We start from the raw sequence: 18,368 nt of genomic DNA, 5'->3' as shown, positions 1-18,368 counted from the left end.
TCCGTCAACTACCTGACCTTCGGACCTTTTGCCGCGAGTTGAAGACTTACCTATTTGTTCGCGCAGGACTGGCATAGAAATTTTTAGCAGTTTTTAATATTCTGATGTAAATTATTTGGGGTTTTTATGGTTTTAAATAGTTTTTAATTTGGCCTGATATTGAATAAGATTTTTAATAATTGTTTTTATTATGTATATTATTACTGTTTTATTTTGGCTGTGAACCGCCCTGAGTCCTTCAGGAGAAGGGCGGTATAAAAATCTAATAAATAAATAAATAAATAAATAAATAAATAAATAAATAAATAAATAAATAAATAAATAAATAAATAAATAAATGTATGACCTCCATTTCTCTTTGGCTGGGTTAAATGGCGCTGGCAGTGTATAGCTATACATTGCTATGTAGCCGCCCTCAACAACTGGCTGGGTTTAAAGCTAAATTTCTCCTTCAGCTCTTTTCCTAGTCTCACTGTCCTCAATATCCCATCCTCATCACCAATGTTAAGTTTGGGCAATGAAGAGGCAGGAGACGATCTTAGTGACAACAGCTCTTTGGTTTATTGTGAGAACCCAGCAAAAACAATAGGCAAACATCTCTCTTTATATAGTGTTTTGGCTGAGGCACCAGCCAATCAGGAACGTACATTTTCCCACCCAAATTTCCCTCCAAAAATTCAAATACATTACAAACGCCACTTTTGACAGGAACAGGATTTGATAGAGCATTCTCAATTTTGACCATTTGATGTCTGTTTGACAGGAAGGCATTAATCCAATTGTGAAGAAGTCCTGAAATGCTGTAGGATTTTAGTTTTAGGAGAAGTTTATCATGTACTACTGAGTCAAAAGCTTTGCAGAAGTCTATGTAGATTGCATCTATTGCTTTTCCTTGATCAAGGTTAGTAGTCCATATGTTTTTGCAGTGGAGAAGTTGTCAGTTACATGATAATTTTTTCTGAAACCAAATTGTTTATTACAGAGTAGGTTGGTTGTTTCTAGGTGGAGTGTAATGGATCAGTTTATGATAGATTCCATTACTTTGCATGTGACGCAACATAGAGAGATAGGTCTGTAGTTTTCAACTAGACTGGAATCTCCTTTTTTAAGATAGGGATGACTGTGGCTAGAGACCAGAGATTGGGAAGGGAACTAGTTGTGAAAGCTTTATTGAAGATTATGCTTAGGGGTTCTGCTATATTAATTGAAAGTATTTTTAAGAGGTATGCACATAGTCCATCAGGCCCAATAGATAATGATGGTTTTAGGTTGCGAAGAGCTTTTTCAACATTATCTTCTGTGAAGTCTATAAGTCTTAAGTCGTTGTACTCATTGTTAGTACAATTGGGGAATGTTGGATATGAGCCATCACTGTTTATGAAGATTGAGCCAAAGAATGTGTTAAAGAGGTTTGCTTTAACTGTTTCTTCAGTATATTCTTTGCTGTTAGATTCTTTTAATGGGTGGAATGGATCTTGTTTCTTTAAGTTTATTGTTCACAAAATTATAAAAAGCACGATTGTAATTAGTGCGTAGAAGGTCTTCTCCTTGCTTGGTGTGTTACATTCAGTTTTCATTTGGTTGCAAATATTTCTGTAGCGGTTTTTGAAGTTTGCTACATAGCCCTTTTTGTTTCTTCTCCAAAGGGATTTTTTTTTTTGGGATTGGGTAATTTGTTTTTTTTTTATTTTGGTGGTGATTTGTGGTATGTATAGTTTGATGATTTTATTGATTTCAAGTAGGAATACTTTATAGTGGTCTGCTGCAGTGATACAGGTTGAGAATAGATTTTGCCAGTCAAGAAATGAGAGATCGTTGTTTATAAGGTCATAGTTGGCTTTTTTGAAGTTGTAGTTTGGAGTAGTGTTGTTATGTTGATTTATGTGAGGGCGTATATTGAGACAAAAGTCTATCATGCAGTGGTCGCTGTTGGAAAAGGGTTCTTTTATTTGTAGTCCATAAATTGAGTTCGTGTTATTACAAAAGATGAGATCGAGACAGTTCTTGAGTCTTGTATTGTTAGTTACTAGTTGTTCAATACCTAGGTTTGTAACAGCGCTGTATAGTGTAGTATGGATTGGTTCGGTTGTACATTCATTTGTTATCCAGTTTATAGAAGGTAGATTTAGGTCACCCAGGAAGATGAGAGGATATGGGCAAGAGGTAGCCCATGTTAGCAGTGAGGTTAACATATTTGCATGAGCGATGTCATAGTCAGGGGCTCTGTAGCATAGTATGAATCTAAGTGTGGTGTTTGAGGACAGGTCACATACAATAGTTTCAGGAAGAGAAAGTTTATGTGCAACTTGAATATTTTTTAAGTTCAGTGATTTTTTGTAAAAGATAGCTACTCCACCACCTCTGCAGTGTTCACAATCTGAATGAAGAACTTGATACTCTTTGTTTGAAATAATGGAGTCAGTGAGGGATGAGTTCAGCCATGTTTCACAAACAAATATGATATCAAATATACCATTGTTTAATAAGAGGGTAAATTCAGGTAATTTTTTTAGAATACTTCTTGCATTTATTAATTTACATTTGAGACCTGTAGTATTTGGTGTAGGAGAGGTAAGGGGCGTGCATACCTAGTTTTGATTGATAGTTGTTTGAGGGTTATGTTAACCAATTATTAATTGGTTAGCATGTTTATGAACTTATTAATTTGCAGTTTATATAGTAAACTATGGTTGAAGAAGCCAAGATTTTCTTTAACATGGGATAAGAAAGCTAGCAAATCTATTTGGGGTTATTTCTTTAGTAATTTGGAACATAAAAGGTTGGTTTTAATGATCAGTTTGACCTGCCATATAAATCTGGGTTGATGACCTGAGTATAGATGACTCCTGCTTCTAATATATATTTTGGGAGCTAAGATGGTGACTGATGATTTTAGGGTTTTACCCATACAGTGTTTGTTTATACATTGTTCTTCAAATAATATATAACTGTTTATTCATGGTTTCTATGGTTAACACAAACTTTGTTCCATCACCCCTATATTGCCTCAATGAAAATTGGCAACAAAATTATATCATAGAAAGAGATCAGGTTAAAAAAAATCTAAACAAATCATGCCATGTTACAAAAACAATCCAAAAAATCCAAAGGCAAGAAGTATTAATTAGTTAAATATTTGACTGCTTTCAGGATGGTGCTCTCCTCAATACTGCAAGTGAACACTTTTACCCTGGTCCAAGTGGAATTATAGAACAGAATAACAGAATAGGAAGGGTTCTTAGACTACAGGCCACTCAAATATACGTAAAATGAGAAATTATTGTTCATGGACAACCGCCCAGAGTAACTAGGGATCAAGCAGCATATATGTTTAATTGATGATGATGATGGTGATGGTGATGATGATATCTCATTCTGGTCAAGCTTATCTCATCAAGCATGCCTTTAATCACATAATGGACAGGCAGTTGATAAATCAACAGTTCATTAGAGCAGTAACTCTATTTCAGAGTTGTGTTAATTTGATGTTTGGATAACAGAAATATCAGAAATAAGAGAATCACATTTTTTTCTATTGTGGGGAGCTTGTTTTGTACAGTAACTAACTGCCATACAGAAGTATTGTCTTAGTATGGTATTGTCTTAATGTTGCCCCTTGTTTCTATGGATTATTGTCCTATTAAATATTACTTTAAAATCCCTATAGCATTTAATGATCATAAAGTATATTCAATTAAGATCTCAATATAAAGACCAGAAACCATTTTTAATCTAAACTATATGACTCTCCATATTTTGAACGATACCAGTCATCTTGCTATGGCAATTGTCAATTTTATACCAATTCACACAATTTAGTAAGACCTATCTATACAGAGATTTTTCTAACTATCCTCAGTTTTTAAAAAAGCATGCATTGTAGGAATGTAGTATACCTATCAGTTGCTACATCCATGATGTTCTGAGAAAATTGCTCAACAAGTCTCTGTTTCTAGCCAAACAATCTTTCCATTAGTAATAGATCCTTCAGTATGGATATCCATCTGTATGAATGGTTAAATTAATATTTTTCTTGTTTATTTATTGTAATAAATATGTTTATTGTTAAATCTTTGGTGCTCCTTGCACTGGCATGATTTGCATGTCACGTTGTGAAAAAATTGGGCTACTTTCACTGAAATTTACTGTCACACACTTGCAGAGTTTCCTCTGTATTTTTTGTCGAAACTCTTTGGAACCAAAGTAATAAAGAAATGGGTCGAAGCAGCAATTAAAGCTGGCTATAGCAAGTGACAGTTTGTATTCCACATAAAATGATTTCTTTTGGAAAAGGAGGATATAATGGGTCACTGACATGACAATGTGAGGGAGGTAACAAACAATAATCAGGAATAGCAATGCTATGATGAAATAGACAGTCTGCCTCTTGCTCTCTCTGAACTGAGAAGATGAATGGAGAAGTGTTAATATGATTGAGATGTAGCAAAATCCCATGATGATCAATGGTAGGAAGAAAAATAGAAAGAGCAGGGATCCAAAATAAACAATAAATTTTTCTTTGGAGCTAAACATTTCTTTTGGCAAAACGTCAAAGCAGGTGATGATAGGGAGCTGCTGTAAATGAATGGTGAGCTTATGCTGCATGAGAGGGAAAAGGGTGAGTAAAACTAGGGCCCAAATGCTGATGCACACCAGAAAAGAGACCCTAATTGGCTTGGCTGCTTTGTAGCGCAATGGGTGGACAATGCCTAGGTATCGCTCAATGCTAAGGCTCATCATGGTTAAAATGGAGCAATGGAGGTTCCCATATGATAGAATGGTGACAATTTGACACAAGACGTCTCCAAAAAGCCAATTATTCTCCTTTAGATGGTAGGCTATTTGGAAGGGGAGGACGAAGCCATAGAGCAAGTCTGCAATGTTTAAATTAATGCAAAATATAATGGTAGGAGTCCAAGGCCTTGAATACCAACAAAGGAGCCACAAGGAGATTATATTGAGAGGAATGCTGATGCAGCAGTTGAGCATAAAGAGGGCTGGCAAAACCATCTGCATCACGTAGCTCTGAAGTGCTGTCAGTGTGGCATTGGTCACATTTCTGGGACTGTTTAGATGTGACATCACAAAGTCCGATGTGACGGCAAGGGAGACATTTTGAACCATCTTTCTTCTGAAAATTAGCGGAGCTTCAGTTCTAGATTTAAGAAGGAGAAATAAAGACTGGTGAAGTAACCCTTTGCTGCAGCATATAAACATTAATATTTCTTAATTAAATAGTAATATTTAATAAACACAACTATTTCTTCTTCAACTCTTCACTGATTACTTCCAAAAGCAAAATCTATTATGACCTTCTTGCTTCAATATTTTATTTAAAAGGAGGAAGATTTGTTCCTGCAGCAATAGACATTTTAAACATCAAAATTGCATTTCAAATTTTATATGGAGCTTTGATTTGGTTGACATTTGCTAATAACAACCTAGGACAACTGCAACTGAGCATGTCTTTTAAGTATCCCAAGTCATGTTCCAAATTCTGTTATTCTCTTGGAAGCTGGACAATGTCCTTTGACAGCAAAGCCTTGGTTTACCATTTTTGGTTACAAAAGCATGGTTTTAAAACCAAGGAAGGAAATCCCAAATGAATCTTTTGTAGATTGTTGAGTCATTGTTCAAACAGATGACTCAAAAGAATAATCAAATTTGCATGGATCCTGATTATTTATTGCCCAGTATTGACAATTCATTACATCAAAGATAATTCAGTTCAGGAATTAATGGCCTCAGCCAAAGTATCATGTTCACCTCCAACATCTGGCATTAATTATAAACATATTTTTCAACTCCCTAAACATTTAAATAGTATATATTTAAATATTTTCAACATTTCAGATTAAAGCCAGAACAGATGTATTGCCAATAAATAAACTATGTAGTAGATTTTTTTAAAAAAATTCCATCTCTCAAAGATCTTGTCCCCGTAATGTAATCCTGAAATGATGGATTATAGTTTATTGCATTGTGAATCTTCAGCAGGAAATTATCTTGCCTATTTTAAAATCTAAACCAGGAGAAGTATGTAATTCCTGAATATGTAAACAATTTATTTGCAGATGAAAATCCTAAAACAGATTTTTAACACTGGATACTAAAAAGATACTAACTATGACTTTTTAGATATTTGAAAGCCCATATTTTACTTTTGACCTGTGTTCTGGTAATGGAACTTCAAAAAGCAGTTTCTAGGGCAGGGCAAACAGATAGACATAGATAGCACAATATTTGCATTTGATTTAATTTTAAATTACTTTAAATTAAAATATCAAGATACTTACTCCTTATTGTTTGATGCTTTTTCTCTGGTTTTTTTTTCTTCCAAATTTCAATGTCAGAGCAATTTGAAGAAGGACTGGGAGGGTGGGACTACCCCTAAACCTTCAAAGGTCACAAACCTTGGGGAAACCTCAGGGTGTGCACCTGCGTATTAAATTATTTTGAGTGTAACTGGGATGAGATAAGCTCAATACCAGATCATAATCCAAAAATTAAAAACAGGTTGTTTATGAAGTAGATGGATGGATATAGATAATCCCAAAAGTATAGTCAAAACGTCAGCTACTATGGTGTGACCAATGTACAATATACACAAAAACAGGTAGAGCTTCCATTGAACTGGCATGGGCACCATCCTGGTTTTTTAAAATCACATTCTGTAGCATTGTGAATGGGTGTGGGTGTGGGTGTATGTTATAGCAATAGCAATAGTACTTAGACTTATATGCTTTCTGAATATCAAACAAAAGTATTTCAGGACTTCCTCTTAATAGTACTTAGACTTATATATCGCTTCACAGTGCTTTACAGACCCCTCTAAGCAGTTTACAGAGTCAGCATATTGCCCCCAACAATCTGGGTCCTCATTTTACCAATCTTGGAAGAATGGAAGGCTGAGCCTGGTGAGATTCGATCTGCCAAACTGCTAGCAGCCAGTGATCAGCAGAAGTAGCCTGCAGTACTACACTCTAACCACTGCACCACCATGGCTCTATATACATAACGAAACAACAGTTAGTTGTTAGTTCAAGGGTATATGGCACCCTTAGGCTACATTGACTGATGGTGCCATTTCTTTCCAATACACAAGAACATTATCTATTTGTTTATTTATTTGGTCAGTCACCAGCCTTTTAACGCAAACATTTGCATTTTGGAGTGATTTTGAAGGAGGGGTAGCATTGTTACCTCCCAAGCTTGGGTCCTTAGGCCAGTATCTATTTGTGCTTAGATTAAAGTCAGCCTTAAGAGATAAATATGGAAAACAGCTAAGGAGATATGCTATGCATGTTAGCATTTGAATGATTTTTACCAGAATATGGTGTGCATTTCTTCTTGTTTTTTTCAAAATATAATTGTACTTATTAAATTACAGAATTAATTCATGAATTGCATAGAGAGCTTTGGCAATTGGTAGTTTTGAAATGAAATGAGGTAAATTGAAATAATTAGTGAGCTTATTATATGTTATGAAAAATCAATAGATGTAGGAAGAGTACAATAGCCATTGTAGCATGTAAACACTGAAGTTGTAGAAGGATAGGAGATGGTAAACCACAGCTTCTAGAAATCTAGAAACTGTGGTTTACCATCTCCTGTCCTTTTTCTACAACTTGAAACTGGCAGTTAGAGTGGCGGGAAGCTAATACAGATAATTATTGATATAAACCAGAATTTCAGTTGTAAGTCATTGAGATCGTAAGTCAAGTTGGACCTGATTTTATTAAAATGTTTATGGCATCATTAACTGAATAACTACAGTTGTTAAGCAAATCATGCAGTCATTTAGTGAATCCAGCTTTCACAATAGTTGTTTTATGCTGGAAATTGGCAAAAAAGACCACAAATTGAGATTAAATAACTGAAGATCCTGCAACCAGTTGTAAATCTGAGCTGTTTGCCAGGCATCCAAACTGCAATTATGTGACCAGGGGGTGGTGCGACAGCCATAAGTGTGAGAACAAGTCATAAGTCTCTTTTTCCAAAGCATTAATAACATTGAATCACCATTAAACGAGTGATTGTAAATCAAGAGATTTCTGCATAACTACACAGAAATATGCATCTAGATCAGGGGTGTCAAACTCAATTTCATTGAGGGACACATCAGGGTTGTGTTTGACCTTGGAGGGGCAGGGGGCCATACCTGGGGGATCTGGGTATGGCCGTGGCCAGCTCAACGTCACTCATGTTAGGGCCATCTGTGGTGGTCAAGTGCTAAGGCAGAACTTCCCTGAGACCCTCCGTCCCTCCGTCCCTCCCTTTTTCTTTTTTCCTTTTTCTTCCCTCTCCATTTTCCTTTCTTCTTCCTTCCTCTTTTTCCTTGTTTTTCCTTCCTTGCTCTCTTCCCATCTTCCCTTTTTTTTTTTGTCTTTCCTCTTTCATTTGCTGCTTTCCTGTCTATTCTTGCATGCTTAAATGCAAAAGGGGAAACATTTCTCTTTTTGTTTTGTTTTTAGTTTGTTTAGATAGCCGTCTGCTAGCAAAAATGGACTCTGGGGGGGCCACATGCGCTCCCCCACACCCCATTTTCATCTGCGATGGCCTCCTGCAATCCTCTGCCAGTGAAAATGGAGCCGGGGGGGGGGGAGACAGTGCATGCCCCTGAGCTCCATTTTCACTGGCAGAGGCAGAGGCACCACAGGCTGGTCCTTTGCTGTTTCCAAAAGCCGGCCCCAATGGCCAGATCTAAGCACCCAGTGGGCTGAATGTGGCCCGTGGGCCTTGAATTTGATACCCCTGATCTAGATGAACTATTGTTTCTACGTAAGTTTTAGATGCCTGTGGAAATAGTTTATGTGTTCCCATATGTTCTGAAGTACAGCTCCTATATTTCCTCTCTATGCTGTGACTTTTGGAAGTACAGATAGTCATTGACTTACAACACTTCATTTAGTGACTGTTCAAAGTTACAACAACACTAAAAACAGTGACTTCTGAATGTTTTTCATACTGTTGTAGCATCTCCTTGGTCACATGATCAAAATTCGGACACTTGGCAACTGAGTCATATTTATAACAGTGTCCCAGAGTCATGTGGTCCTGTTTTGTGATCTTCTTCTGATAAGCAAAATCAGTGGGGAAGCCAGAGTCACTTAACAACCATGTTACTAATTGAATAACTGCAGTGATTCACTTAATGTCTATGGTAAGAAAGTTCATAAAATGGGGAAGAAGTCCCTTAACAACTGTCTTGTTTAGCAACAGAAATTTTGGGCTCAGTTGTGGTTGTAAATTGAGGACTACCTATAGTAGTCAGAGGTTTTGGAGAATACCAGACATTTTCTAATCTCACCCCAGATTGCATTCTAGTTTTCAGGAGGATTTTTATGACTCTTCAATAAAAATGGAAATATACTTTAAAAAAATAGAAATATTGAAATATTTTTGTAAGAATGCATACATGGGAAAAGATGGAAAAAGAACTGATATAGTCTCATGCAGGGCTGACTCATATGTTGTCAACTACTAAAAAGAAAATTCACATGAGGGTTCAGATGCTTCATTCTATATTCCTCTTTTGCTTGCTTGCCTATTTTATACAAAATTAGAAACTGGATGCCTGCAACAAACGAGGGAAGAGAGTTAATGATGCATGACCCTTAATCTAAATATGAGTAATCTGTAGCATTTAAGTTTTGCTTAATTGCAACTCTTCATTTTTTGTCAGTGTTGCCAGAAATGGTGGAAAAGTCCAAGAATGTTTGAAGAGCCACAGGTTCCTTCCTATCTTATAGCAGCTCTAAGCAAAGGCTGTCTGTTGAATCTTTATGTATAAAATGTGACTGTATTCATCTGTTATCTTTTAGCTTTTGTTCAGCTAGATGTACCATCTGCGGTGAGCAGATTTCACACAACATGGATGAAAACAGGCAGCCTTTCCCACAACCATGAAAAATTATTTTGAGGCAATGTTATTTTCATAACAAAGGTACAGAGTGGCCCCCTTCAATCTACTGAGTAGTACGTGGGCAATGACTTAGGTGGTTCAGAACAGTGGTGAAATCCAAATTTTTTACTACCAGTTCTGTGGGCATGGCTTGGTGGGCTTAGTGTGGCTTGGTGGGCGTGGCAGGGGAAGGATACTGCAAAAACTCCATTCCAACCCCACTCTGCGGCCAGCCAGAGGTGGTATTTGCCAGTTCTCGGAACTACTCAAAATTTCCACTACCATTTTCCGAACTGCTCAAAATTTCCACTACCGGTTCTCCAGAACCTGTCAGAACCTGCTGGATTTCACCCCTGGTTCAGATGCTATGACTTGTAAAACTATAGGTTATCTTCCACTTACAACCACAATTGGAACCAGATTTTTACTTGAAAGTCATTATAGTCATAAATCAAGGCCCCACATGACTGGATCCAATTCTGTAACATTTTTACATTGGTTGTTAAGCAAATTATTTTGCGATGTCATTAAGCAAACAATGCAGTCATAAGTGCAAACCCATTTTCCCAAATAGGTGGGAGGTTTTGCCAGAAACTCACATAAAAAAAATCACAAATCATGGCTATGTGATTGTGGGATGCTACAACTGGTTGTAAAGGCAAGCTGGTTTGCCAAGTGCCCAAAATACAGTAACATGACCATGAGGAAGAAGGAAGGAAGGGCAGAGGTGGCTTCAGCAGGTTCTGACCAGTTCTGGAGAACCGGTAGTGGAAAGTTTGAGTAGTTCAGAGAACCGGTAGTAAAAATTCTGACTGGCCCCACCCCTATCTATTCTCTGCCTCCCAAGTCCCAGCTGAACAGGAGGAAATGGGGATTTTGCAGTATCCTTCCCCTGCCATGCCCACCATGCCATGCCACGCCCACCAAGCCACACCCACAGAACCGGTAGTAAAAAAATTTGAAACCCACCACTGAAGAAGGGTACAACATTTTTCAATAGCCAGAAGTGCTTTATGGTCCGCAATGCACCTGTTACAGGCCCATTGTAATTCTGAATGGTCGTTAAGCAAGCAGTCATAAATCCAGGACTACCTATACAGGCAGTCCTCAACATACAACCAAAATTAAGGCCAAAATTTATGCTGCTAAGTGAGACTTTTGTTAAGTGCATTTTGCTCCATTTTACAACTTTTCTTGCCACTGTTGTTAAGTGAATCAGGGCAGTTGTTAAGTTAGTAACATGGCTGTTAAATGAATCCAGCTTCCCCATTGACTTTACTTATCAAAAGGACATAAATATCATAAATCATAAATATGAGTCATTTGTCAAGTGCCTGAATTTTAATCATGCGACCATGGAGATGCTGCCTAGATCATTACAGTGGTGGGCTGCCCCCTGTATGGACCAGTTCGCAAGAACCGGTAGTAAAACTGCAGGAGGTTCTGCCCACTGACCCAGACGTTATCAGGAAGCTTCTGTGCACATGCGGCCCCATTGTGAACTGATAGTAAAGGTAAGTATAATCCACCCCTATGTCGTTAGTGTAGAAACTGGTCATAAGCCAATTTTTGCAGGCCCGTATCTTTGAACGGTCAATAATAAACTGTTGTAAATCAAAGACTACCTGTATAAATTTTATAAATAAAAATAAAAGAAAGAAAGAAAAGTGGGGGGGAGCATCAAATCCTGATTTCATCCTTATGTTTAACTTGGCGCCACAAACTTTTCTTCACTGCTGCAGCTAACAAACTAGTCTAAAATCTTTTTCTTTATCAAGTAATGTTGCATATCTACATTTCCATACATAATTCAGAAAGGTGTGTGTGTAAATTATTACTGTTACATATTTTATTAAAAATCTGGGGACACCCTATTGATTGTTAATATTTAATTCCTATATTGAAATTCCAAGTATATTTTTAAATAAGTAACTTGTATTATTGGGGTTTATTTAAAACTTATGTAACAGGAAGACAAGAATATAATTGTAGAACAAAGGTAGTGGGGTACATTGCTTGTATGGCTTGTTTATTTCTGCCATGTATTTGCTGAGCTCAGTATGATTGTGACATGCTTTGGAAATATTAAGAAATCACCCAATTTTCCTGTTATTGTTACATGCAAAAAAAAATGAAAATAAAAAAAATAAAAATGGGAACTAAGTTGTTGTGATGTACATGGCATTGGGACATCTTCTTTCTTCACACTATTTCACTAAGAATGGATAAGTATTCCATACCTCCATGAGTGAACTAAAGGTTTACTTGTCCCAAGGGATTCAAAATCTTTCAGAGAAAACATTGAACTAATTTACCACCCTCATTCACTTTCTACTACAGAACACTTCTTTCCAAATTTTCCAAATACCAAAGGTCTGGGCCCATATTCAAAGTCAGTCTTCATAAATAATTTATTTGATAAATCTCTCTAAACAGATTGCCATTTTCTTGTAAACACCTGCTTGCTTATTCAATACTCATTTGAACATCCCTAAGCACATATTTCGATGAAGATTCTCAGTCATTCAGGTAAAGTTGTCTAGAAGTTGAGTCATGGCAACTGGACCTCTCTTTGGTTGGAAACATTTCGCTGCTTATCCAAGTAAGACTACCATGTTTCCCTGAAAATAAGACCCTGTCTTATTATTTTTTTTAACCTTGAAATAAGGACTTGGCCTTATTGCCATGCGCTCAAAAGCCCGATTGGACTTATTATCAGGGGATGTCTTATTTTGGGGAAAACAGGGTACTGTGAAATGTTTCAAACAAAAAAAAGGAAAGAAGTCCAGTTGCCATGATTCAACTTCTAAATTCCTATGTACAGTAACATTTTCTCAGAAAATTAATAAAACATATTATGATAGGCTTCAGCAGTGAGAAAATATCTGCTGCAAACTCCACAAGGGTGTCAGGAACGGCATCCTGACAGTAAATGCTCAGTTGCCCTGACTCCATCCTAAATTAAGGGATTACAGGGTTGTAAAAAGAAAAAGATTGGCCTATGGAGATTTCCCTTCCCTTCCCTTTCTTCTTTCTAACCAAAGATTTTCAAACGTATGCTGAATCAGTCAGTACCTGCAAGAAAGTCTGAAAGTAACTCCTGATACATGATTATACAAGTGGAGAGCTCTCTAGCTCCAAATGGTTGGATGACCTGGAGAAACTGAAGTACGAGGACAAGAATACTCTGTTCAGAGAAATGCTACATTCACTATTGCAGGAAGATCCCGATCAAACCTCAGATGATTAGTAGATAAGATTACTAACAAAATCAACAGGAAGACTGAAGCAGATACCTCAGGTGATACATTTGAAGCCTCAAGATTTTTATCCTGCTTTTCTGCTGAATACACTCCTTTGGGTGGTATGAGCTAACAAAGAATGTATTGTGTGACCTAGAAAAGCAAATTACAAAAAAATTTAAACAGACTAAAAGAAATCCAGCAGCATAAGAGTTCAAGCTTAATCACATGTTTAACAGAATGCCTAGGTTGATACAGGTGCCCCAAAGACAAGCATTTAAGACATTGTTCCATAGTGCATAGGGCATTCCATAGCCCACAGGTGTCAAACTTATGGCGCCACACTGCCACCATGTGATGTTTCACAAGGTTTTTCCTATTTGTGGAGCTGGGAAGGACATGGCCAGCGTGTGACGCATCCAGTTTGACATCTATTATATTCTGTGGGTTCCGTAATAATTGAGGCTCCCCAGATGTTCACACATAACGTTTATTTTAACTCACAGAGACCAGCAACAACCAGCAGACCAGGCCTGCTTTGACAGCCCTCTTTATATTCAGCTCCAAAAACGGGAGCCAATCAGAACAGAACAAGAAACCATCTCCACCACTAGGGGCCGCCACTGCCGGTGCAGGACATAACACTTCTTTCCCCCTAGCTTGCACAATCGTAATCCTGGAGATACGCTGGGCGCCGCTTGATTCGGCTGGACCTTCGTGGCTCCGTTGTAGCCATGGTCACTGGCTGACCCAACTCCTCAGCCTCTTCTGTGGGGGACGTCTCCGGTCCAGGGACCCCTAGCCCCTCCACCGGCAGAGCAGACAAGGCTTCCTCTCGGTTATCAGGTACAGGGGCTGGGCGTCTTATTCCCTTGTAGCTTAGCTCCTCTGCCCGGGATGATTGGGTTGGGCTACCTCCTGGCTCTTCCTGAGTGCCCCACTCTGGCAGCTGCCCATCCCCAACCTGACGCCGGGCCCTGAGCTGGTCACAATGTCTGCGCCACACTCTACCCTCATCTAACTCGACCCTGTATGAGCACGGGCCGGTGATTCCCACGATCTTTCCTGGGAACCATAGGGGGTGGCCGCTGTAATTCGCGGCATACACCGCCTCCCCAAATCAAATCTCCTGTTTGCCCCCATGGAGTCCAATGGCTGACTAGGTGAGTATTGGGGGTGCAATCTATCAAGTGTGGTCCTCAAACGCCTGCCCATGAGTAACTCTGCTGGGCTCTTATTCGTAAGTGGGCACGGTGTGGAATGCTGCCCCAGGAGGTACTCATCCAACCTCTCCTGCCAGCCCCCTGGGCCCGACCTGGCCAATGCCTCTTTCACTGACCGGACTGCTCGTTCTGCCCGGCCATTACTGGCCGGATGAAACGGGGAAATGAGAGCATGGCGTATTCCTAGGCCCGCTAAGAATGACTCAAAGTGGGCGGACGTTAGCTGTGGCCCGTTGTCCGAGACCACAAGGTCGGGTAACCCATGGGTTGCAAACAACCGTCGCAAAGTTCTAATGACGGCTTCTGAAGTGGTGGAATGCATTAGTGCGATTTCCACCCACTTCGAGAAAGCATCGACGACCACTAGGGGCCGCCACTGCCGGTGCAGGACATAACAACATCCCTGCCATAGCCTCATTAGGTCCATGCAATTATTCAGTTAAATGCTTTGAAGTACCTTTCTGGACAGATTCATCAAAACTGTGAAGCTACCACAGTTGGATGAAGGTTGGTTTCTTTGTAGATTACTAGACATGCACCTGGCTGTCACTGATTTACATAGGCCAGGGCTCTTCTGAATGAGCTACACTGATACAACCACTTATCATGCTTCCAAAAGTATACAATCCAGAGTCCCTTCTAATGAGATGGGTGGCTATATAAATTGGATTAATAAATAATAAATAAGACAACTCAGATAAATGGTGCCATATGGAGTGCATTAACAACAGGGATTGGCAGATTCCTCTCAGCTTTGCTTCCCTCCATTTTTCTCAAACATCTTCAGCTAAAAGGTAACATCTGTTTCACAGTCCTTAAGCTGACTGATGACTGTATCTGCTGGTCTAATAACTTAAAACTTCCATCCTCACTAGCCCCACAACCACCTTAAGGACAGTCAGGCAGATATTTTCCTTCTAGCTGGCCAAAACCTTCTAGCTGGTTTTCCTTCTAGCTTGTCACAACTTCTGTGGATAGTAAAACTGTTGTTTGTGGGTGCATTCAAAGAAATCCAAACATCTCTCATGTTTGCTGATTAAAAGATGAAAGGTGAAGAGATGAGAGATTAAATTTAATTATTATATTAAATTTATATGCTGGCCATGTCACTATCTTGAGTGCCTCTAGATGGCTTACATAATATAGAACATACTGTAAATATTAAAATATTAAAAGCATTAAAATTAATATTAACAATTAAATAAATAAAAGATTACAATATTCTTGAACAGGACTGATCCATGTCTGAAGAAAACCTGGCAATCTGTTGATATCTGCTGTAATCAGACTTCCTTTGAAAGCATGTGTGCCAAATCAGAGCTGGTGCTCAGACTTCTTTTGAACATGGATTTAGCATTATTCCAAAACAGTTCATGCTTCAGCTCATAGGGATGGACAGAGGTGTGATAGGAAACAGCAGCAACAGCACTCTCTCTCTCCTCCCTCTTCATTGTCCATTCCCACCACTACCACCTCTCATCAGCTATCTTCACTTAAGGTCCCATCCTTTCCAAAGAATTAACAAATCCATAGCAATTTTTCCAGGTCTTTAAAATACTTGTGCAATAATCCTTGTGTCCTTTCCCTTCCATACCTTTCCACCCCCGGGTTTCTAGCTACTGTTTTTTAAAAATCTGATATATTCAGAAAGCTATCAGATATTGGGAAAAAAACCCTGTCATAATTATTAGTGTATATGCCTTAATATCCAGGGCTTATTTGTGTATATGTGTCTGTGAGGGAGAATGAGCAGACTGCTGGATTGTAGAAAATAGCATTTCTTTAGATCTCTATAGCCTATAAAAATGTTGGTCCCAAAGTTTTATGCAACAAAGACCTGTTTCTGAATCAGCAAAAATTGCATACTTTTTGCGACTTAATCAGCAAACAAGACAGAGCTGTTTCATGTCTCTAAATGTTTATTAAATAAGAGTATAGTAAATGTTCACAATGACATTTAGCACACAAATGTGGATTTGAAATTCTGGCAATTGCAATTTCAAATATGTCTTGAACTTGTTTGGTTGAAGAAACCTCCAACGGATAGATATATAGATAAACAGACAGACAGATATATTTGGACAGATAAATTTGACTTATTAATGCTGCACACACAAGTAACATAAACTTGTGTGCTTAGGCATGAATAACAGTTTTAGTAGGAATACATAAGACATATTTTAAAGGATATAAATGATCTTAACTTTAAGACATTTCAAAGCCAAAGCAGCTTGCCTTTGTGACACAACTGAATTTTGCCATACAAGTAGATTATACTATATAACATTGCAGCAATCAAAAGTAACAACGTAAAACATTTTTAAAAATCATTAAACACTCAAAAGAGTAACAAGCTCAGCTCACCTGTTTATTTATCTGCTTCTGACTCTGTAAAATTTTATAATGAAGTGTCTTGTATTACCACTATGTACTTTATTGCAAAACATCTACTTCCTTTCCTTTGTTATTATCACCTCCTCTTGCCCTAGAAAAAGAGAAGATCAGGGTTAAGAAGGAAAACAACGCATTCAATGTCAACTTAAATTAGCATGGGTGGAAAGAATTATTCAGAGTGATTACATTTGGGGTAGGAATGAGATAGTTTTATTTTATTTTCATATGAAAAGCTGCTATTCTTCAAAGAAATATCACATACACATCAGGCATAATATAGTGATACACACACAGTTTTTTTTTTAAAAAATCAGTGGCTGTAGATAGAGGGAATGGGGAATGGCTTTGAAGGAAGAAAAGTTGCAACAAGACAATGGTCAGAGAAGCAGGGTGCTCAAGCGGTGCCATGAATTTAGTTGAGTAAACATCTCAGCTAAACTTCTCCATGTTTTCAATGAAGATAAAAGGGTGGAGGGGAAAGCACATTCAAACTTGTACAATTGGTGTAAGTCCAAAAAGTTAGAGCAGACTAATAAATCAATTCCGTATAGGTCAGGACTAGTTTTATTTTCTTAGAATAACAGAACCTATAATCTCTAAAAAGGTAAAAGTTCCCCTCACACGCTAGTCGTTCCCGACTCTAGGAGGCAGTGCTCATCTCCATTTCAAAGCCAAAGAGCCAGCGCTGTCCGAAGACATCTCCATGGTCATGTTGCCAGCATGACGAAACGCCAAAGGCGCATGGAACGCTGTTACCTTCCCACCAAAGATGGTCCCTATTTTTCTACTTGCATTTTTTACGTGCTTTCGAACTGCTAGGTTGGCAGAAGCTGGGACAAGTAATGGGAGCTCACCCCGTTACACGGCACTAGGGATTCAAACCGCTGAACTGCCAAATTTTTGATTGACAAGCTCAGCATCTCAGCCACTGAGCCACTGTGTCCCTACAGTGCTCTAAAAACCTCAGTTCATGTCTCAATCTTTAGAATTTGTAAAATGGTAGTTGATTTCCCTGCTGCTCATTTTGGAAAATGTTTCTAGGAAGATGCCTCCCACTGTCATTTTCTCCATTAGTTAAACTAGAGTAGTGGTGCCAATTAAGTCCTAGACTAAAGAAATGTACTTAGAGCCTTCATGTTGCTTTCAATAATAAAGGGCAAATGAGCTGGTCAACAGTTCCCTCTATATTGTCCTAAAATGTGAATTGGTCCTTTAGATTGTGGGCTTTTGGATTTATTTATTTTTTGCTATTGTTATTTAAGTGGCATAAAAGGGTGTTATCCCCAGTTCGGGTCTGAGTCTGGTGTTGAAGCTCATGAAGACACCAGACACTAGATGCAGGTTTTGTTTCCTTTTATTGAAATTCTTCAGCAACAGGGGTCCCAGGCAGCAAAATGCCAGGACCCAGAACAAAGGCTTAAGAAAGTTTTATACAATTTCACTAAAGCAGAAGGCAGGTCAAGGTGGGTTAGATAAGAAATTTATAATAAACATTTCAGTAATGATTTAACAAATTGGTCTCTAGCTATCCCTATTCCTAAGCCTTGATTAATGAATGCTCTAGTAAGTCTCTAATACACATTCTATTTGCTCCAGGCCATCACT

The 18,368-nt window shown here is 38.3% G+C and overlaps 1 protein-coding gene across 4 annotated transcripts; it reads right to left on the bottom strand.

Annotated features, from left to right (window-relative positions):
• Positions 1–557: 557 nt before the first annotated feature.
• LOC131200123 (P2Y purinoceptor 8-like) lies at positions 558–16,778 on the bottom strand. Of its 4 annotated transcripts, none has more exons than XM_058186526.1 (3): positions 16,734–16,778; positions 13,201–13,299; positions 558–5,155 (listed from the first exon to the last, which is right to left on the bottom strand). In XM_058186526.1, exons 2-3 carry the CDS (start codon positions 13,212–13,214, stop codon positions 4,066–4,068), a joined length of 1,104 nt encoding a protein of 367 aa, XP_058042509.1. In that variant the 5' UTR covers positions 13,215–13,299; positions 16,734–16,778; the 3' UTR covers positions 558–4,065. The 4 variants fall into 4 exon arrangements, with proteins under 4 accessions (XP_058042509.1, XP_058042510.1, XP_058042511.1 ...); XM_058186527.1 differs by lacking the exon at positions 16,734–16,778 and adding an exon at positions 6,297–6,438; XM_058186528.1 differs by lacking the exons at positions 13,201–13,299; positions 16,734–16,778 and adding exons at positions 6,297–6,438; positions 12,980–13,194.
• Between the last annotated feature and the right edge of the window lie 1,590 nt (positions 16,779–18,368).

Source organism: Ahaetulla prasina, chromosome 5 (assembly GCF_028640845.1).
Source record: "Ahaetulla prasina isolate Xishuangbanna chromosome 5, ASM2864084v1, whole genome shotgun sequence".
Taxonomy (NCBI): domain Eukaryota; kingdom Metazoa; phylum Chordata; class Lepidosauria; order Squamata; family Colubridae; genus Ahaetulla; species Ahaetulla prasina.
Note: the sequence above shows the minus strand (reverse complement) of the source record. Positions and strands in the feature narration are given on the sequence as shown.